Raw genomic sequence first — 23,469 nt, forward strand, 5'->3', positions numbered from 1 at the left:
GGTAACATAAAATACATATTGCAAGTATCCTCAATTTGGATGGTGAGACTCAAGCAGAGAAATCTGCCTTTCTTGTTCATTTGTATATTATCTGATGTGTATTATTAATTGTTGATTTGTGTTTAATAAATTATTTAGATGGACTAATTGACACAAGAATTTTATTAATATATTTATAATTTGATAAATATGGAACAATAAAGATAATATATAATATTAAATATATATGTACATATTTTTATATAAAATGCAAAACAGTATTGATGTTTTATAAAGTTAATTAAAAAATGTGTATAACATATACATATAATATATAGATATTTCAAATGTATATAATATAGAGACAAGTTATATATATTTGTAAATAAAACAATAAAATTTTAAGATTATTTAAAGTGACACAGATTTATAGTATCACAGAAGTAATGCATTATTATAAGTAAAGTTATGATATACATCTTTCAATTATATTTCACACACATATGTATGTATTAATAAATACTGAGGAAGTACGTTTAAGCGTAAAACATGTAAGCATAAGTACTATTATTAGAAGCAAGTAATGTTATAATACTTTTCTATAAAATTAAAATATACGTGAATGATATGTATTAATATTAAATTAAAAATAATATCTCGAGCAAAACCTAATATTTAATATAATCATTATTCAATGACTTAATTAAAATTTTATAATAAATGTAACTATATATGTGTAATGAAACATTAATATCGACAATTTAATACATGAACATACTGAACTGATATTTTATTTGCGAGTTTATTATTTTTCCGTGGGTGGATCCCGTAAATAGTTCTTAGGTACGTAACCTTTGTTACCGTAACGATCCTCCATGAGCCACCATTCATCATTTCCTTTCTCATCGTGAGGTCTAACGAGTCTCAATGCTTGTCCTTTAACGACAGGCAATGTTCCAGGTATCTTTGTAGAAAAATCATATTCTGCATAATAAAACTGGAAAATAGTGTAATTTAGTTTAATAAAAAAAATTTCCTTAATATATTTAACACGTTCAAATCGGTGTAACCCACCGTTGGACCACCGTTGGACCCACCGGTGATTTACGCCATTTATCTTTTCAATTTTAATTTATAAAAATGTAATTTAACGGAAACTGGAATAATATATTATTGGGGAAGGTGCGTATGAAAGAACTTGAATGTGTTAATATTACTTACCTCATAGTTTAAATTTTGATATTGTTGAACTCTAGGAATTTGTTCAATGTTGCCATAATAGTGATTCTCTTTCTTCGTGTCTTCATTAATGTTAAGGTCTAATAATTCTTCCAAATGTGATTGGGATGTAGTTTTGATTTCTTTTTCAGGAGAATCCATGCAAATTAGATTAGAAGATACAGATGTATTACTGTATCTATCTGAAGTACTAACTTCATTGGGTAATTCAGCTTGTGTTACTTGTTGAAGTTGCAAACTTTTTGAAGGTAAAAATCCTTGAGCAACACCGTTGTCTACAAACCATCTAGTGGCATCACCCATAGGATCTTGCTTCTTAATCACTGCAACTAATGTTCCATGTGCTGCACCCATATCCAAAGAGGAAGTGCTTGCTATATTTTCTGTAACAACATATAATTTATCACTAGAGTATTTCTTTCTTAATGCAATTCTTTGTCTTTCCCCTTGTGGGCACCATGTGGATTGAGTTTCTTCTATCCGTGAGTTTAATCCAGCAAATGCAAAACGAGTTATTTGGTTCCATAATAAACTGTGATTAACTAAAAATGACTCCAAAATGTCCGGACGTGATAATTGAGTTGAGGTCTACACATATAAATAAATATGATTTATAAATTTTTAACCTTTACATAATCGTACATATCGATTGTTTTATTTGAAATACCTCGCAAAGAGACAAATATCTTTTGATAATTTTTCCACATAAAAGTTTTCTAGCTTGTGCAAAAGCACTAATACAGTCAACTAATACTTTTGTTCCAGCATCAATCACAATTGGCAATTCTTCCATTAGTTGATGTGTTAAAGCTTCATAATTACTTTTTGCTGTTGATAATTCATCTTGTGCCTATATAAAAAATAAAATATCGTGATGTGTCTATACAGTTTAATCGCGTTATTTAAAGAAATAACTAAATACAATAAAAGCTCACAATTCTTGATTCTTTATATTTTTCACTCTTAGAGATAGCAGCGTCATAATCAAGTAATTTGTCATGTGTCTTTGTTATTAACACGGCAGGTCCCTCTAATAAGGTTGCTAAACAATTAACTGGTGCACTAACTCTATTTTTCAAACATATCTTCAATTCTTGTACGAATTGTGACCAAATTGTGGACCTTATGTCTCTAAGTTTCACTGCTTCAACATTAGGTGTTCCTTGATAGTATTGAATCAAGAAATCTGATATCATTTCTCCAGAAATAGCTTCATCGCTTAAATATGTAAGGCACTGTTCAGCATCTTTAGCTAGATGTAAGACGCATTTTTCAACAGATCTAAATTGTTTCACAAGTTCTTCAAATTCTGGGTCAATAGCAACATTTGTTAATCCTAAACTAGCAGAAAATCGTGTACTTAATCGGGTAGACATTTTTGCCACAGAATGCATATTAAGTTTAGCCATTTTTCTTATTAATGTGTTGCCATTACCCAAATATTTTGATACTAAGTCTTTTCTACGTTTATATTCGTTAATATGACTGGCAACAGCAGTCATAGTCTTCCATGCTTCCTCAACTGTAGATTTATCTGGATGGTTGTCATCAGTACACTATAAAAAAAGTTGCCTAATTTTAAGGAAGCTTATAATACACTGGCAATACATATATAAGTATTAGCATGACTTACCTTTACTAACTCATATAATATAAGGGGATACTTTAATATTCGTTGTACTGGCTTTATAAGAATAGAACTCATATCAAAGCAAGCTACTTGATACCGCAATGTTTCAATTCCTTTGTTGAATACTTTCATTATTTCTTCATTATTCTCATACTGAAATCATATAGTAATCTATAAAATACTTAAACATATAAAAGGTAAAAAAAAGTGATTTTAATATAATAACCTTCTTTAATAAAAATAATGCAGCTTCATGATTTCCGCAATACTTTACATAGACGCCTTTTAGTTTTTCAGCCATTCTTGTAAAACAAGGACCAATAGTTTGTAATTCTTCATCACACCCCTTCATTGCTCTTAGTATCAGATCTAATAATTCTTCTGCAACTTGAATAACGTCAAAAAGATTTCCGAATAAAGTAGTCACATCTATTCCCAAAGATTCAAGTTGACTTGGATTATGTAAGTTAAATGTTTCATATGTCATCCTTAAGTCGCGAACATATTCCTTTTCGGTGAGAACTAATTCCGATATAACATTCTGTCTTTGGTCTGCCCTTTTCTGTTTAATTTCTAAATTATCATTATCAGTAATGTTGATTTGATGATTCATATTATCTGGAATTGAATTATTCTCTGTTACACCCTTCTGTAGCGGAGTACTACCAGGTGCAGGTACAGGTGGTGCTGGTCTATGAGGTTCTGAAAGTCTTTTTGATTTTTCTTCCTTTGTTCTTTCAGAAATTGCGTCATCGTGTCGTATTATTACAAAATCTTCCAAAATACTAACATCTGATGATTCTATAGGCAATGGACTCAAGTAACCTCTTGGACATAAACCAACTTTACCAAAGTGATCTTCAACGTTAACCCAATCTGAATTTACCATATTAATTACTTTAACTGTATCAGCTTCAAAAATAGTCAAATCTCCATCCATTTGAGCTTTAAAAGTGTAATCCACTTTTGCTTCAGTTCCAGGCACTAATTCATCATATTGTATAGTGTTTGTTTCTTGATTACAGAAATTTTGTTCATTGTTTGTTTCGCTACAATCAACTATGATGTTAACGTAAGACATAGGAAAAATACCTTTCTGATTATCTATTGTACCTTCTAACCATTCTGAATCTACATGTTTAATGAGATGTACCACTTCCCCTGCTCCAAAATTAAGCTCATTTGGAAATTGAGCACTAAATGGATATAGAGTTATAGCATATGGATTTACATCTAATGTATTCAGATTATTGGTATTTTTTGTATCTTCTGTTACACTTGAAGAAGTTGGTTTGAATTCAGGAAATAAATCATAATAATTTGGTGCAGGTTCTTCCACATAGGAACTTGCAGAAGGTGTTTCTTCAACGTTTTTACATATACTTTCATTGCAATTTATAGATGTAGAAGAATTATTGTCCGTAACAGATGCTATATCTAATTGATCTGTGCTATCGTCTATATAAGATATAAACCCTTCTGGAAATATACCCATTTTGCCATCGTTTGTTGTTCCATAGCACCAACCATCACCTAGAATTTCTGTGACAGTGACTATTTCACCTTCCACCAAATCAAGTTCTTCATCAAGCTGCGCTTTTAAATTAGTTTTTATTCTAGCTTTTTTTCTTGTAATCTTCTTCTCCAAAGTTTTCTAAAAATGATAAAAATTAGTGTTTTTTAATGGTTTTCTTATTTATATAATAAGTGCAATTTAATTATTAGATTAAAAAGTTAATTTGTACAAATAATATACCTTCAATAACTTAGTGTCAATTTTCCATACATGTGTTAGTGGAAAAATACCCTTTTTAGAATTTACTTGACCTAAGTACCATCCAGATCCAACATCTTGTACACCAATAATAATTTCTCCTATATTCATGAAACATATGCATTGGAATAGTTCTGTTATTTAAAAATATACATATGTACAAACACAAATTACCTTCTGAAAAACATAGATCTCCATCTTGTTGTCCTGGAAAGCTAGCAATTGATACAAACAAACACTCAGAATCATGGAATGACGGAATTTCTACTTTGTGTAAGTGACTTGAAGGAAATTTTCCAGTTCTGCCGCGAGATTCTCCATAACACCAGTGCTTATCTATGACACTATATACCTATTTCAATTTTACAAAAAGAAGAATGTAATTATATACAATAGGGTTATAAATAAATGTTTATGTACACATATATTTTTAAAAATACCAAGAAATGTTCTCCTTTATGTAAACTTAACTCTCCATCGACAATCGTTAAAAAGTCGGATAAAACTTTCGTGAGTATTCCTGGTTCCATTTTTATATAAAACTTAATTTAATCTTACTTTTAATTTTGGAAAGTCACAATTCACAATTCTGGAGAGATTGACACCTTGTCAGTGTAGTGTGTCGTGATAAGATCTTTAGTCACGTGGCAAGAACATCTGTTCATTTATGTCGATCCTCAAATTTAACTCGTGCGATTGAATATATCACAAGAAAACGTAGGAATTAAGTATTTCCAGATATTATAAGGTTGATAAATATTTTAATCATACGTCGAAAAGCTAATTTAATAATTTTGTAACATATACTATGTATTAAAGGAAGTAGAACGTTAATTTTAATTGAAAAGTGCATGCAATGATTTCTTTTACTTAGAACAAATGTATACAAATACGAGTATAATTAAAACCAAAATCTATATTTATTTTGACCGTGAATATTAATTAATATAAAATGATATATACTCCGGCATTATATTCAATTTTCGAACAGTTTGATACAAGAGTTACATTTTAAATAAGGTTAAATATTTTACTTTAAAATATAAAAGTTTTTATTCTTTATTTTTATACGTTTTCTCTCCTACTTATTGAACAAAAAGGAACTAAAGTCCGTATTTAAATGTAATGTTATTTTTCTTTAAAATTAAGTTGAATATTTTATCGACATACATGTTAAATTTGAGGTTATGAAAGTATGTGTATAATTGCTTTTTGGAGTATTTATTTTTAAGTGTATATTTAAGGAGCAAATATTACATAATTATTAAATGATGCAGTGTTCAAAAAAGTTTGTTATGGTTTTAAATAAATCACAATATATAATAAATATTAGAAGAAAATTTAATATACTAAATGTTATTCATCAGTGTAGACATGTGTCTGATATAACATTTAAATATGAGGAGAACGAAGAAGAAAATAACACCTATGAACAGATATCCCAAGACTGCTTGGGAACAGCTGTTGGTGGAAATAGAGTATTTGTGATACAACCATATGTAAAATGGGGTATTAATAAGAAAAGAAATACTACACCTCAGTTGCAATTAGCAGAGGCAAAAGCACTCATTAATACTTTAACCGATTGGAGCGTTGTTGGTGAGAAGCTAGTTCCACTACTTACTTTGAACAAAAATAAGTTAGTTGGTGCAGGAGCTCTTGAAACGTTGAAAGAAGATATTGGAAAATGTCCATATGTTACATGTATATTTATTAGTACAAATTTATTGAAATTTGTACAAATTGCTGAGTTGCAAAAGGCTCTTCACTTACCAATTTATGATCGTTATTCTATAGTCATTCATATTTTCCGAGAACATGCAAAGACACCAGAGGCAAAATTGCAGGTAGCTTTGGCGGAACTTCCATACATAAAGCAGAAAATGATGGATTTAACCAATTATCATATTGGACGAATAAACTATACAGAAAAAATGAAAAATATGCTACAAACTAGGGAAAAAAAGTTAAAAAATGCACTACAAAAATTAAAAGAACATAGACAAAGGATAAAACAGCACAGAGTTAATTATGGTTTTCCAAGCATTGCTATTATTGGCTACACAAACGCTGGCAAGACATCTTTGATAAAAGCATTAACAAATGATGCTTCGTTGCAACCTGAGGACAAATTATTTGCTACTTTAGATACAACAGTACATGGAGGATTACTTCCAAATATGTTAAAAGTATTATATATCGATACCATTGGCTTTATCCAAGATGTACCAGAAATTTTAATAGAGCCATTTATAGTAACTTTAGAAGATGCTACAAGTGCAGTATGTAAAATCTTATTTTTTTTATTATATTGAAATCTACTAGCTTAAAGTAACTTTATTTAATCTTCTATAGGATATATTAATTCATATATTTGATGTGAGTCATCCTGATGTTAGAGCTCAAATTCAACATGTTCAAAAAACAATAAAGCCTATGGTGGATGAAAATAAAGTAATAATTAACGTTGCTAATAAATGTGATGTAGTAGAAAAAGATGTCATAGAAAGCATTATACCGGAGGATACGTTTGCCATTTCTGCTACTAAATTGACAGGCATCGATTTATTGCGATCGAAAATAGAAAAAGAAATTACAAATATACCTAATTTAATAAAGAGGCGTATTAGGGTAGGAAATGGAAGTACGGAAGCATCGTGGTTGTACAAAGAAGCGACAGTTCTAAGCGCTGAGCCTGATCCTAACAATCCACAATACTTAATAATGGATGTATTCATGACATTACCTATATTTTATAAATTTAAACGAGTTTTCAATCTCACTCGATCTAAATAAATTTCTTTAAATCTATTTCTCTACCATGTGTTTGTTGTAATATAATTGATTTATATTGACTAATGTTTATATAATTCGTTTTATTTCATCAGTTTGTTCCATTCTATTCACCATCTTCATTTAATAGTAGAAAATACATTATAGAGCACAAATAAAAATTTTGATCAGCGTAATATTTATCCTCATAACAGTTTTTCTAATTTAGTTAGGGTCTTATTTTCTATTGCATGAAACTATAATCCAACAATTCAAATTAATATTTCGTTTTTCCTAGAAAAATTAAATGAAACTTACCAACCTCAAAGCTCTCCAGATTAAGTCATCTTTTTCAAGTCGATTTTCCCTTTTATGATAGCCATTCCGCACACGTGTTTCGCACGTGTTTCTCTACAGTTGGTGCTTCTGAATACCAGATGTATGATACATAACTCGAAATTTCAACCAAAGCATTCGTTGCGCTCGTTAACTGAATTAAAGCTTTATTGTGTGTACTCGTATATCTTTACGACTGTCAAATCTAGACGTAAAAACAAGCTTAGACATCTAATGGATCTTTACGACTTCAAAACAGGTAGAAAATTAAGATTAGTATATGTATACTGAATTGTTTAGTATTATACAGAACATAGAAACATTTTGGAATGGAGATGAATAGAAATTCTAATTTTATAGATTCAAAATAAATGTTTAAAAATAGGATTCTTGGATGAAGTGTTTCCAAGGGTTTCATATGCAAATGTTCACACATTAAAATCGTGCATCGCATTCTAATATAAATTGGCCTCAGACGCGACGCGTGGGTTGCAGAGGATGCAATTTCGTGTTATCGAAGAGTAGAATTCAAGCGTGGAGGATGGCTCGTAGAAAAAAAGAGATACGAAAATCCGGCGAAGAGTAAACGAGATAAGGAGGTTCGTTATACGTACTCGTACAGCTCACTCTAGCTAACTGCAGTTTGATGTACGACTCTTGATAGCTAACAAAGACGGTAGCTAAACGGGATGCAATTACTTACACTATCATAATGTGTAAGTATTTGAATATTTTCAAACTGTTTTACGTAATATAAAATATATCTCTCAAATGAAACTTTTTCATTTACTTTTGATAATTTTTTAACTTTTGATGAGAACGATTGACCAACAGAAAATTCATTGACACATTCTTTAATCATGCTTTCTTACCCAACTAAATAAATGCATTTTTTTAATCATGCATACATGTGGAATTTTAACCATTTATACATGTATTTACATTTTTTTTTACAACTGATAAATGACAATTAGTATACATTGTAATCGCATAAGGGCCGGTTAAACGAGAGTCTATTACGTAACAAATAGACCACTCTTTCTCTTTTTATCGAATTGTATCAGATGTCCAAATACTTACGTACTTCAGTATATCAAAAAAAGTATTAGTCAATCAAAAAATACATCTTCAAAATTTTATCGTGCAATCAACGTCAAATATTCGTGCGTGCTTCAAGTATTCTTTTTTCGATGAAACTATCGGTGGGTAACAGTTTTGGAAGTGGCGTTTATTAAGAGGCGGGTTTATTTGTCTTATCTTTGTTGGCGAGTGCAAGAACGATCATCCGCCGCAAGAAAGTTCGCGGCGAGGGTGCCGGCGACGTGATGTATAATTCATAGAGCCGGTGTTTCATGCATATATAGATATAGAGAGCGTCTTAAGGAATTAATCGTGGCGTCGTGTGGAAGAGTTTCGATGCAAGTCGTTCGTTCTTCGCCGAGGGAATTAATGAAGGATTGATATCGCGATTATGGCCCTTCCCTTGCGGAAAGGGTCCGGTGTGCCAAGAGAGGCCGATCGACAACCGGGCAAACGGGCCGCGATAATTAATTACGAGCGTGACGTCGCTTTAACGTCGTTAATTTTCATTATCTCGATTGGAATTCGCTTGTAGTGCACCGTGTACCGCTTTCGGGCTTGCTAATTTCGCGCCTCGTCTCAACCTCTCCGCGGAAAAGGCATTAATAATTCCGGCTGTCCTTGCAAAATTTGTCACCTACCGTGGCCAGGCCGCGGTAACGTTAACGTTGGTCACGCACACCAAACACTTTCATACAGAGTAGCTATGCTTTTACGGATGCAAGGATCCCAGCAATGCACTTTACATGTTGTCTGGATTATTAAAGCGAACCAAGTGAAACCTAATTATCGCGGTGCCACTCCTGCCACCGGCTTTAGCCGAACGACTAATTTCCACCGCTTTCCTACTGTTTACCGAGGTAACAAAGCAACAACTTTACATTCTCGCCGCTCCCAACCTGTGGGACGACTCTAATCTCCGTAATCTTTGCGTGTCTACGCGTTACATGTATCATTACCTGTCGTTGTTTTGCACTCTTCGTTTCTTACATTCTTCGAGAACAACGTCTCTTTGGTATTCCTATCTTATTCGCATAGACCGTCGCATCTTAACTGGATCATGGAACAGAATGGGGCTAGTGAGAATTTTATGCTGTTGTTTCAAACGAGTACGTGACATATGTGAATCCTTGGTCTCGAGGAGCTCATTTTCCTTTCTAAATCGATGCATTGTAAATTTGGCGTAGAATATTCATTGCTACGATGTTTCTCTCTTTATATTGGATCTCTCAGTTGTATAGCATAGTTCAACTGATGTTAGAGAAATTGTACAAGCTACAAGTAGCAAATTATTGGAATTAATTAGATATTAGTAACTCTGCATAACAATAACAAGTCTGGTGATAAAATAACTTAATATTTTATAGAAATTTTACAAATAAATTTTACGAGTTACAACTTATTTGATTATCCTGTTTCAAACTGTAAAAGAAAGATCAATTATCTATATGTAACTCTGAACTTGTCAATTCATTAATATCATTATTTAAATTATTATGCAACAGGCCTTTGATGGTTATCGACGTTTGGTAAATTTTTTATTTTACTATTTATAATATTTTATAGAAGATAAATATTGCGATTATATTGGAACATTTGAAACAATGACCGAGCCAAGTAAATCGTTAGAATTTCCTTTCACAATTGCAACTTTAAGAACGGAATTCCATAATATAAATTGACTAGAGAGAAATTACAAATGAAATGTTACGCAGCGCAATGTTGATTCTGAATAGATTAAACAGGAAAAGTGACAGGCGAAAGTGTCGATGATATATCACGGACAATTCCGATTTTGTAACTGACACCAATTTTATTCGCATGCTATATATAACAATGTCTTTCTCAGCATATTGTTCCAGGCACGTTTATTTATAAAGTGAAATGGAAGGCCTTTTATACATTTTGTCGGACAATTCTGTCTTGTTCCGCGCTATCTAACGAGCCAATGATCGTATTTCTTTCACTCAACGTGTCACTCCGCCTCGTGCTGTTAGCGTTGCTCGTTTATCTGGTACCTCAACTACAAAGCTGTAGCTTAACCGGGCAACTGTAACCCAACAATTATACGAACGATTGACTAACGAATGTCGATCGGCGAGTGACTCGTATAATGCAATGATTGGACATCGCGCTGATTCGGTTGCTGTTACAGATTCAATTACGGCTCCCACGGCTTGATATTTTGCGACGCCGATTGAACGGCCCGAAATCGGCCGTACAGAACTTTGATCTCCGACCGTCGGTGGTCGAGAAATTGAATTAAACCTGGCTATACGCATAAATAACAAAAATGGTGTCTGTCGTTTGTCGCTACTCTTATGACTCTATCTGCTACATTTTTAATTAGATATGTAGTAAAGTAGAGGTTGTATGAGTCATCTAAGTTTCATCATTTTGAAATTCAACGTTGAACTTTGCACAGAATAATTAAGCTTATTGTACATATGTATATTATTATAGATATTAAAATTTTGAGATAACAGGAGAAAGACATGACGTAACATTTTTGTTTGATGAGTAACATTTTTCGTTTCATCTTTTTATTCGATCTTGGAAGTAAATGTGTATTTCTGTCTATATAATAATATAAATATGTTTTTTTCTATATGGTATATAAATAAGAATGTTACTATACGTCTCAAACAAAAGATGCCCGGTAGCCAGTATGTACATAGTACATAGAGAGGTCGATTCGCGGGATTGATAATATGTTAATATTAACTTAACACCCGTCATCTCATATTTAACAACTGTTCGATGGCACACAGACGACGCGACACTCGCGTGTTAAATAGTTCGTAACCTTACCTTAAGATTAAGTCGTTAAGTTCTATCGTATGATGATTAATTAAGCTGCTGGCACGACACCGGTTCGACGAGGCATACATTTCGTCTGTCGACAGAGTATTCTAGCGATCAAGCTTCCAGGATTAATTGCATCGTTAAAGTCGTCGAACAATGTCCCGCAATGAGAAATCAACGCTCAAGTGGGCCCCTTTACGTGCCGTGACCGATGTTCGCGGAATGGATATCAGCTAAGCCGAACAGCGGAGCCGGTAACTTCAAAGAGACGGAGAAAAATTTGAACGGTCAACCCCGCGTAAGAATCTGCAAATTTTTTCGTCAAACGATCAACGCTGTTCACTCTCCACGCCTATATCTGAATATTTTGATGAAATAACATAAGATATATTTATAAAGAAATGGAATAAATAAAAATCTCTTTAACTATAGATAGATTTTACATGAAAGTAATAACACTTGACGTATTTTCTTAAGACACTAATAATATACAAGTATCAAACAATTTGTTTATATCTTGTTACGTGCACAAGAATTTATCGAGAATGGCATATTTCGAAGTAATCATATTTTTATGTAGGTATGATTAGGTTAAATAAACGATTTTTAAGTATACCAAATTTTAACGCTATTATATAGAGAAATGTTGAACATCACAATCATTGTGATCTGTGTTATGATTGTGAAAATGTGTTAAATAGAAAATCAAGAAAAATGGACACTTCTCGTTTTTACCCTTCTCATATTTCTCTCTATTGCGCGTTTCTTCATAAGGGTTCGGGTGAAGGGATGCGTATTTACATATACACTCGTTCCTCTTCTATTTTCTCCCTCTATACTTGTCATTAAAGTTGTGTAATGTTATACATATGTAACTTTCTTTGTTTGACGCGATATTATAAAATCGGGATGAAACAATGATTAGAATATTATCACGCGATTGTCATTTGTTTCATGGGTTCGAAGAAACAAATGGAAACAGACGAACGTAGACCATTAGAGTATTTCGTTCGTTTACCCAGTCACAACACGATTCAACGGGGCGAGTGCTAGACCCGTATATTGAGGAATTGGGACCCTCGTTTTACAAATGTATTTCCTACGTAATAAATTCTACTTATTTCTTAACCTACAATAATCCTACGCAAAGCCTTTAGGTAGAAAATCTATACATATTTATCTACTTTAATTTCATTTCATTCAACAAAACTTACTTTACATTTATTTGCACTGTTAAAAACCCTTTGTTGGCGATCAGATTTTATTATTTAAGAATGAATTTTAGTTCTACTACTACCGATGCTTCTAACAATAATTAATAACCATGAAACATTGCTTCTATACCGGTGTATCATAATGTTGGTTAAGAAACAGAAAACGTATTCGGTAGGTTGGCGCCCTTGGCCAAGGTTAGACGGTCCTGCGGAGAGGCTCCAGCATTGGCTGTTTCGCGGGCGTGGGAGCTCCGCAGGGGTTCAGTTAGTCTGCACGGGTAATAGAACTGCGCTGGGGGTGGGCGTAAGAACGAGGAACGGTTAGTATATCTTCGCGAAGGGTAGGAGCAATAGCCGGTTGGCGCAAGTGCGGCGGGGATATCGTGGCCTGGCGGAGCCCAGTCGAGTCCCGTGAGTCCGGGAAAGCACAGCTATTAAGGTGGTACGTGGTGGTGGTGTAGGCGTCGTCCGGGACTGAGAATTCGAGGCCGCCATCGAGAAGCATCTCCACACAGTGTGTCTGGTGCGTTTACGTGTGGTCGTCGGTTCCGCGTGGTACGCATCGAAAAACCGGCTCGATTCGTGACTGATTTCCATTCTACCTTGATAACATTGAAAGAGAGCCTTATTCTGTTGTGCCGCGTGCTGTAAGAGTGTGTAGGTGAGTGTGCGTGTGCCTGATAAAAAGAAAGGTTAGAAAGAGAGTAAATGTAAAGAGATTAGCGAGTGGGAATCGAAGGAGAGAGAAAGATAAGTAGAATATAGTCGATGCGTGGTAGTATGCGTGGAAAGAGCGGCTGCTCGACCGAACCCGGCGAGGAGGAGGCGAGAGCTGTCACTTCGATCGCCATTTTAGCGCCGAGGCGGTGAAGAACCACCGGGTATGCACGCCGGTAGTGGCGACGAAACGGAGCGCCCTGACACGATGAACGGTGGTGCTGTTTGTGGGCTGTGGCTCTTTCGGTGACTTTCTCTCGAGTGTGTCTCGTGTTTTGGCTATCGAAGGGGCCGCTACGCGATACATGATAGAAACGGGGGAAGAGAAAAGTGGTAAGCGCGCGTCGATCAGAATGTGTCCAGTGTATTTTGTGTCGTGAGAGCTACATACATATATATATATATGTATATATATATATGTGTGTATATATATATATATTTGCTGTTAGTACATTTGCTGTTTGTCCGCCTCTGTCTCTGGCCCGAACGCTTCAGTCGACTTGTGTCATTTTCGTGGTGTTCCATCTAGTTTGGATATATATATAGTTTCTCTTATTTCGTCGTTTGAGGTTATATATAAAAAGAGGAGATGTCATGTCGCATGAATCAGTGAAATTATCTTGCTCTAATAGTGTATTCGTTGTTTTTCGTCGGTGACTTGATGATTATTTTATAGTCAGTGGAATTTGGAATCGTGTCATAATCTTAACATAATCTAGTCCTCGACTAATTCAACGATCCCGTGCGCGCCGGTGACAGTCAAGTGTCGAACGTGTATGCGCGTGGTTAACACGAAATAGTGAGGAAGAAGGTGGTGGTGAGAGTGAGACCGGCGAGGCGCATACATGTGAACATAACGAACACGAGAGAGACAGGGAAGGAATATACGTGTATAGTGAAAAGAGGCGAATGAAGAAGATCGGGGTATAGAGAGAGGGTCGGACGGGCACTTACGAACGTAGCAGAAAAGTGAGATGGAAAGCGATGAAAGAGAAGGGACGAATGTATGCGTGTGTGCGTGAAAGAGTGAAAGGGGTTAGAGAAAGAGATAAACGAAGGACGGCGCCATACTGGCTCCCCGGTACATAGTTTTCGTGGCACATTAGGCGATCTTTCTCTCTCGCACTCGCTTCCTTCGATTCGGTTTATGACTCGTCGATCGTCCGTCATATCGCATGGAAGCCTCTGATCGATCGCAAATGGTTTTTAGGTACGTACAACGATAGGCCACGTCTTCGTTGCTGGAACTGAGCAGACAGACACCTCTCCCATCGACACGGACCAGTTTTCTACTTCGTACCGGCCGAAAGAGGAAGAAATCGATGGTGGTGTCACAACAGACAACGTCCGAATCACTTTGCTGGCCGCGTACGTAAACCCTAAACCCGTGGAAGACGCATATCGGAAGTATATAGGAGGAATCGAACAGGCGCGCACGATGATTCTGCGCGTCTGAAAGTACCGTGTACGCAAGAGAGAGGGAACAAGATAGCTAGATGGATAGATAGTTAGATACGTAGATAGGGATAGATAGGACTGATAGAACGTGTGGAAAGAGGAATACACGACGTCGTTCGAGGGCTCGCATACATATATTTACGTTCGTCGCGTTCGGTGGTGGATAAAGAAAAAAAAAATAGAGTGACAACCGGTGATCTACGATCGAGAGTGGGGGAAACGTATTTCGATAGCGGGAGGAACACGAACGATGTTATCGTTCTTTGTCGCACGTTTCTTCGACCCCTGATGACCAGTGCTCGCTCTCGGTGTAACCGATTAACAGACTCCCGCGAGTGTCTATCGATTAAACCGTCGGGAGAACAGCGAAGGAGGAAGTAGTAAAGCCTTTGCGAAAGAAAGGAAAAAGGGTGTGGAAGAAAAAGAACGAGTGAAAAGAAGGAGAATAGAAGAGCGAATAAAAGAGAAGAAGATCACGGAGAGGATAAAGGATTAAAAAGCAAGAGGATAGAAAATTGGTGACGACTGTGAGTGGTCGGGTAGTGCGTGGCAAGAGAGAGTGTGTGCTCTAAACGGAGCACGTTGCAAAGGAGTAGCATCGAGGACGGGGGGTCCAGAGTGACATTGGGGGGGCGTGTGAGACTGATTTTGCCCCCCCTACCCCCTGTCTGTCGTCCGAAACTGTGACTTCATCGTCGTTAAGTCAATTTCTCGTTGGCGTTACAACGTTGCCGTCTAGGTGAGTCACATTCCATGAATTCTTTTTCCTTCGCGCAAATTCTGCGTACACTACCGTTCATAACTACATATCCGGACACTTTTATCGATTTGTACAAATTATTTATTTTTTAAACTTAAATTATTTAAACATTAATAATTTAGTAGAAATAGCACTTTCCACCTTTTTTTCTAAATCAATAGAATATAAATTCAAGTTAGCTATTAAAGAACGATTGCTATGTATGTATGTTATCTCATATATATATGCGCACATGTTGCGTCAACACAATTATTTAGGTAATATTACTGATACAACTGCTACATCTCAATTTCTGTGTCTTTCAATAAAATAACATAAGACAGGCAAAGAAAACAGTGGATAGTATAGCCGGAACAAACGTTATTATTAAAAATAAGCACATTTTTAATACGAAAGAGAATACAACTTCGAAAGTATAGTCATATGATTTATAATTCAGAAATCAAAGAATCTGAATATAAAATATATAAAGTTTGACGATTAAGAACACCAGTTCTTTTTTTATTATTGCATATAAATTTCCAAAAATCAATTTAACGTATATACCTATGATGGTTATAAATAATAATATCATCGCAACTCCATTTATGCGATATTTAATTTACTAATTAAAATACATATTGTCAGAAATATACAAGTGTTCAGATACTTTTGAACGATACTGTATACTGTATACTGTATACCACGACCTTCGTCGTTGTATCCTTTTTCTCTGCGTTTCACCAGCCTTTATCTCTCATTCTTCGAATGCAAATCATTTATATTTGCAAAACGAAACGAAACGAAACGTGGCATTGAGAGTCCGCGAAAAAAATGAATTCTGGGATTGGTAGGGGGCGGGAGGAGAGGGTTTTTGTCCTGTGAGGTCGGTCGAACATTATGATAACGTACAATGTCGCGTCGGGATTCATTGTACGCTTAGTAACAGGCCGCGTTCACTTCCTGGCCTGCTCTCTTGTCCGCGTGGAGTAAGAAACAAACAGGCTCGAGCAGAGAATAGTTCTTCTTTAAGTGTTTTGTCTATACCTCCCCTGTTCTCTTTGTTTTCGTTCATCCGCACTCCGCATCGTGTTCTGGTCGACGGTCCTCCGGCTGGCGGATTTTGTTCCTGGCCGGAAAAGAGAAAAATACGACATTGATTCGCTACCGAAACACCACTGGCTCCAATTTCATCGTGTTGCATACCACGTTGCACGTATCCGTGACTTACCCTCGATCTCTCTGTCTCCAAGTCGTGAACAAGGAGTTGGAAGGTTGTTGACCTTGTTAATTACACCCTGGATCGTTTCTGAACTGGTTGAAAACACGTCTTTATCCTCTTGATCCTTCGTTTGTTCTAGTCCCTGGCTTTCTTTTCTGTTTCAATATTGGAATCGGTAATAATAGAATTGTAGATGGATAGTAACTGCACTATGGATATTTGCGTTATGTTTTTATGAGTATAAGCAAAGAAATGGAGAAGAGAAATAAAGAAAAATATTTGTTTTGTCCATTAAATATTATAAATTTTATAATTCCGAATTATAAAAATACTAGATACTTGCCATTTTTACGTAATCAAAATAAAATTGTTTTTAATATCATCGTCTATTTTCTGTGTTTACATATTGTTTATTTAATTTGTCGACGAAAACGAAATAAATAAATCATTGCGTCTTCGTCGATTTCCTTTTGTTCGGCTTAGTGGTAATATTTCCGTAAAGTATCTTTCTATTAAACATAGAATGTAACGAAGTAAGAACGATGTAAGACTAAATATCCACCGGGTTAAAAAAACAATGTTATTAATAGATAATGCAAGAACCGGCAGACCTTTGCACTCGCCTAATATTTTCTTGTAATTACGAGCACCTAATATCCTGCGCGTAGTAACGTATCTTCGTTACAGGGAATTCTACGTTACGCTTAGTCATACATGGTTTAACACGAGTACAACGATTTTATAGCGTCTGAACACGTATCATTACTTAAGGTGATCATTTTCAACGTTCGTATGCTTTGCGAGAATTACGCGGTTAATTTAATGCGTTCGGCGCGTCTTTGGGGGAATCTTGAATTAGCTCGCGCCCACGAAGCTAGTTACTTGATTTCGGTTACCTGATTCCGAGCAATTCCCGCTTCTCGGAAATACGCTGCGTCTCACAGCAATAAAACTATTCTAAAATTTTCCATTTCTTACATACAGTGGCTGGAGAAGCTGTTCGAGTACTTATCGTGGAAAATCTTTACGTGTGTAGTGCGCTTATGTGCGGTTATTATACGAGCTTCTCAAAAAGCCAAACTCTGCTTTTCATTAATTTCTTCACTTTATTACATAAGTGCACTTATGTAAGATTAATACTTCATTCTCAGGAAACAAATAATTCCATAAGCTCATTCATCGTAAGATTTTGTAACTTTTATTTACGCTTACAAATTCGTTTTAAATTTCGCTAATATCAATAATGATAGTGTCGTCTCGTTCTAATTGTAGTGAAATTTTGAAGTGTTTTCTATATAACACACATAGTATATGGAGAAAAAGTTTCTACAGACGATCAGATACTTTAGTGAACTGCTATACTTCGTTCCTTCTCGCGTTAACCACGACACGCTATAAGAATTGGAAGTTTCTGGCTTGTTTTATAGGTATGAGGCCCGCTGTATTTATACGTGATACATACGTTTAACGTTGATTCGATTCGATTATTCTGTCGAACGGGCAGACGTTTTTTACGCGGAAGCTCTTTAGAGCCGATTGAATAAAAATCCAATCGCTTTTCACCGCCTCCTCCCATTATAGTCTCCTTTTCCCTGCGTTCTTTTCTTTCTTTTTTTTCAATAAGAGGAAACAAAATTCACTGCTGAAACGAATATGGCAGCCAGGCGAATTCATTTTTGTTAACGGTGCAATTACTTTCAAAATGATTGACGTCAAATAGTACGCGCTATTTGCGCGACCATGTTCGTCAGATTATATACATATTTAGCGATTGCCTGCAGTCTCTCTCTTTTTTATTTTACATTTCCTCCCACTCTGCCTCCGATTTTTTTTCCTTTCAAATATAATTGATTGACAGCGTGCAACGCTGAAATTCAATTACCGTTGATACAACGCTCGAGTACCAGTCGACTTCTGATCAATACTCGAATAGGACCGTTTTTCCGGCCGTGTTTCTCGCGAATAGAGACAGACATTGGTTAAAAAAAAAAAAAAATAAATAAAATAGGCACAGACGCAGTGACGAATGTCGTTTTGTCGAAACGTAACCTGGGTCGTTGGACCACACCATTAACCCCTTGGGGGTGGCGGATGGTTTTGTTACAATCGTTTCAGGAAACGCTGGTCGGTGGTGGCATATTTTTTTTCTTTCTTCCTTTTCTTTTTTTCGTGCAGAATCCAAAAGAAATTCATAATTATACGGGTTCGTTAGCGGTTACCCGGTATTCCGTTTTGAAGTTAATCGACGATGAAAGAATTTCGCTTGGGATCACGATGAGCGGGCTTAAAATACGAGCAGCTTTCGTGGCTTTGACCATTAAAAGCTGTACTGGCGATGCGGTTAACCTCAAAAAGTCTATAGTTGGGCCTTCCGTCGGCAACCCTGGGCAATTTCACTGGAGAATATGAGGAAGGATAGCGGAGGAACGAGGTCGGCGCGCGCGTAGGCATCCTCGTCCTTTTTTACTTTCTTTCTTTTCGCAGTTGCATCGAAAAGGAACGGTGTTGCGCGCGTCGTTAACGAAAGCAGGCCACGTTTCGTCGTGGATGAGGCTTGGCTTCTTAATCGTCTGACCGTCGCGTCGTTTCTTTCTACGAGTATTTTACTTTGGCATTAAAGAGGGAAGAAATTTAAATAAAAACGAAGGAAGAAATATTTTTAGGAATTTAGCTCGCTTCTTGATCGTTTCTTCCTAGTTTACTTTGTAATTGAAAAGTGAAGAAATTTTAATAGAGGTAAGCAATATTTGGAGAATGAAATGAATCTTTTCTTTGATTTTATTCCTTTAATTAATCGGATCGTTCGTATGAAAATAATATAAAAATGCACGTTACGATACTTTGATCGAGCAAGAAGAAAGGATTTGTTGGTTCTCGCGTGTTAAACGTTACTCGCGAAAATCCTTTTCAAATACCGTCCGTGTTAATCGGATCGATCGGAGAAAAAAAAAAATATGGACAGGGTCATTTGGGGTCAGAGGGTACCTGAAATAACAGGAGGGCTCGTCGGATTACTCGATGTATTTGTTCAGAGGGTTCCACTCGTAAATTGTTTCTCTGGAGCTCGCGGGGGTCTGTTACCATTCTCATAGTTTTGTTTGACGAGAAGATCCTCTCCGAACAACGTGGCCTTACGCAATAACTATCGGAAAAACAGAATTCTTCAAATATTTGTAAACACCATTCTCTCTCATGCTCGACATGCATTCGTACTGCAACTTGTTCAGATTACTCATGTTACCTGATTTCAAGTGATTTCGATTCAAGCAACTTGAAACCTCTTTATCGCATGTTATTTATCCACTTGATTTGAAATATCCTTTCGTATCTCTATACTCGTCTTCATTAAAACCTCGTTCCGATTAATTTGAATTCATTTGAAAGTCCTCAATTCATTCGATCGCTGTTTACCTGATACATTAAATACGTAAGTTGCAGTTTCACTATACATCTTCTGTTAGGTTCGAAATTTTACCAATTTCATCACGATTGTCGCATCTCATTACGGTGTTAATAAAATTCCAGAAACATAAATGTTCAAATATTTTCATGAGTCACTGTATGCAACGTTCCCGGAAGTTTAAATTTGATAGACCAATGTCATCTACATCGAATAGAATACATCCAGAAAGAAGATATTTTCTAAATCCTATATCTTCTAAACGTTAAACCAGTACATTTCCACGGAGAGGTTTACCATCATCCTCTTCTTCCCACGTTTGGACGATATCCATCCTCGGTATCATTGCACGTACGAACAATGAGCTATTACAGAGAGCGTGTAGAACATAAACATAACGTGGACCGATGAAAGTACACAAATCGTTAGGGGGAACAAGGCGTCTCGTTTAAAGTACAGATGAAACGACCTGTACCGCCTAGCTTGTACCACGGTGATGCAACTGGGCACGGCGCCCTTATAGAAAACGTGGGGCACGAGGAAGAATCGAGAAGAGTATGCCTCGTGCACGACGTGCCTCTCCGCTATAGCCAGTTATACGTACATACATATATAATATACATATATACATACCGCGTATACACGACGAGTCCTAGATTCTCGGTTTCGTATCCGTGAGAGAGAAGAGAAGGAAGAAACTCGCAGCTCCGCCAGTCCCACGGAGCCTTCTCGGAGTGTCCTCAGTTATCTCGGCCAGAAGGGGGCCTCACCTCTACGATCCTCTTCTCCTGGCGGTCCCTTTCTCTCCGGGCCAGTCCTTTCGAATGCATCCATCTCGCTATACCCACCTTTTCCTTCTCGTTCACGTCGTTCGTTTTTTACCCCGTAACAACGTGTGCCCGTCCTTTTCGCATTTCAACGAACATCGTTTCCTCCTTATTACAAAACTAATCCACTCCTCCCCCTCGTTTTCCCCTCTCTTTCTATCGCTCTCTACGAATCTCGCGTTTAATTCCGCCTCTGTCAGCGTATCTTTCTTCTCGTCACGACTTTGAAGCTCGTTTTAATGTATATGTATATCCGAGTTTCGTCGATAATGAGACGAGCGTTCGTCGTTTCCTGGGGATTCTTTCTCTCTTCTCAGGCGATTCGTGTTATCAACGTGAGAAAGGATTTTCATTTCTACCGATAACCGTGCAAGGAACGCCTCTTATAGATTGGTTTTACAATATCCTATGTATCGTCGAGTTAGGTGGTCCCAAGTTTCGATGCTAATAGGACATTTTATATTAGAAGAGATAGGAGAAATCTGGAGTTTTATCGCTTTCTTTCAGCTATCTCTGTCGTTATTCGTCCCATTTAAAATATATAGATTCAAGTATATACATAGGTAATACATAACAATATATTCGTGTAGCAATTATTTAAATGCTCCGGATAGAACAGCGACTTGCTATCACAATAATATGCATTCTACAACAAAATATCGAATTTTATCTAAACTTAGGATCATCAGACTTGATGATACATATAAGATATCATAAAACCACCTAAAAAGCATTTAGGACAAACGAATTGGAATGTTTTTAGATTCCTACGAAGTATTTTAGTATTATGCCAAGAAATACGTCTGCAATTACGAAGAAAATGAAACTATATCTGTTTAATTCCAATACCATACTTTTTCCTGCATGCAAGAACGTACTGAATTTTAGAATTGCTCTTTCACAAAAGATGAAAATTGTCACTTACCGTGTTCTTCTTTTAGCCTTCGTATATTCCGAACTCAACGTCCAGGAACTGTATATCGATATCAATATGCCGGCCACATTTTTTTGCCTTTCTGTTCCTTATTGATCGAAATGGAAAAGTTTAATTAGACAGCGGACGAGTTCCAGAGGAAATTACTCGACTGGTTTTAATATCCTCTGCGTGTTCGGCGAATTCCAAAGGAGACCGGACCTAAGGTATACCTCGCGACCTGACCTCAACCTGTTCGACTGTTCGGTACTCCTGTTTCTACCGGTTTTTTTTTCTCTCTTCGCCGGTGGACCAACACCAGATCCCCCTGTCAGTCCCTCGATTCCTCTTCTTCGAATCTTTCTTTTTCTCTTCTTTTTTGCATCGGAATTCATCTTTCAACTATACGTCTCCGTTCTCTTTCGTCCGTGTCCTTTTCGGCTACCTCGGCCCTTCTCTTTTTCCAGCTGCCTTCGTTTTGCACCATCTTTCCAAAACATCATTGTACCGGCAACTATACCACGTTCCATTGACTGCTGTTTCGCCTGCTTTATTTTCGTCCACACACGCGAGGCGTATGAGGCGATCATAATGCGAAGTTTCAGTTTTCTTTCGTTATATTTCGACCACTGTGGCACTCGTATTGATATGGAAAGTAGTGGAGACATAATTTTCTCTCTATACTGTATCGTTATTACCGTCAATATTTATTTATTTATTCCGTAGGTTATCAGTGGCGACATTTAATTTCGCAGTGGTATTGTTGGCTCATAAGCGATTCGCAATAATTTAGTTTACTATTTAAGCCTATGCATACGTATACTGAATTTCTACGTAGCGTAAGAGTACTCTCAGTCTATCTATATATATTGTCCATATTTCGACTAAAAGTTCTCAACTAAAAGGATCAATATATCTTGTCAATATAATATTGTCGATTTTGTGTAATAATGTTGGGCAACTTGAAATATTAACAGTGTTATTGATTTTCTGAAGAAACTCTAATATTTATATGGGTAATATCTATATGGTATATATAGTAATATATATTATATAGTATATATATTACTACATATACTACTATACATATATCTCACCTTAAAACGTATCTCGTATTTTCAGAGGAAGTATTAGGTCGTCCGAAAAGTTCCTTTCGTTTTATAAGAAAATAATGGATGCACAACATTTTTCGTTTTATATTATTTTATCTAATTACGTATGATCCATTTTCTTCTATCAAGATAAAGATTACAACGTTCGACAGATTAGATTACATGTTTGTATAAAGATGCGTCGTTGTAAAAGACGTGTCTGTAAAAGGAAGACAATCTAACAGGTCTATAAATGTTAAACTCGATCATCGA

General features: G+C 36.1%; 3 protein-coding genes across 8 annotated transcripts in view; 2 read left to right on the top strand and 1 right to left on the bottom strand.

The window, feature by feature from the left end:
- Positions 1-278: 278 nt before the first annotated feature.
- On the bottom strand, positions 279-5,201 carry LOC122577655 (dynamin-binding protein-like). The gene is made up of 9 exons (XM_043749098.1): positions 5,063-5,201; positions 4,797-4,974; positions 4,605-4,723; positions 3,075-4,502; positions 2,852-3,001; positions 2,154-2,774; positions 1,886-2,068; positions 1,201-1,806; positions 279-976 (listed from the first exon to the last, which is right to left on the bottom strand). The coding sequence occupies exons 1-9, from the start codon at positions 5,150-5,152 to the stop codon at positions 785-787; spliced, it is 3,567 nt and encodes a 1,188-aa protein (XP_043605033.1). The 5' UTR covers positions 5,153-5,201; the 3' UTR covers positions 279-784.
- Positions 5,202-5,880: 679 nt separating this feature from the next.
- LOC122577663 (putative GTP-binding protein 6) lies at positions 5,881-7,433 on the top strand. Of its 2 annotated transcripts, XM_043749118.1 has the most exons (3): positions 5,881-5,910; positions 5,995-6,904; positions 6,978-7,433. In XM_043749118.1, exons 1-3 carry the CDS (start codon positions 5,891-5,893, stop codon positions 7,416-7,418), a joined length of 1,371 nt encoding a protein of 456 aa, XP_043605053.1. In that variant the 5' UTR covers positions 5,881-5,890; the 3' UTR covers positions 7,419-7,433. The 2 variants fall into 2 exon arrangements, with proteins under 2 accessions (XP_043605053.1, XP_043605044.1); XM_043749109.1 differs by having other exon boundaries at positions 5,881-6,904.
- Positions 7,434-13,195: 5,762 nt separating this feature from the next.
- Positions 13,196-23,469, top strand: part of LOC122570691 (plexin-A4) — a 430,296-nt gene continuing 420,022 nt past the window's right edge. For 2 of the 5 annotated variants that reach the window (XM_043733405.1, XM_043733388.1), the window contains exons 1-2: positions 13,196-13,384; positions 14,757-15,743. The gene's annotated coding sequence lies outside the window, so the exon portion shown is untranslated. Of the gene's footprint in view, positions 13,491-13,771; positions 13,880-14,756; positions 15,744-23,469 lie in introns of those variants that run through there. The other 3 variants (XM_043733398.1, XM_043733415.1, XM_043733425.1) reach the window with 3 other exon arrangements.

Source organism: Bombus pyrosoma, linkage group LG1 (genome assembly GCF_014825855.1).
Source record: "Bombus pyrosoma isolate SC7728 linkage group LG1, ASM1482585v1, whole genome shotgun sequence".
Classification (NCBI taxonomy): domain Eukaryota; kingdom Metazoa; phylum Arthropoda; class Insecta; order Hymenoptera; family Apidae; genus Bombus; species Bombus pyrosoma.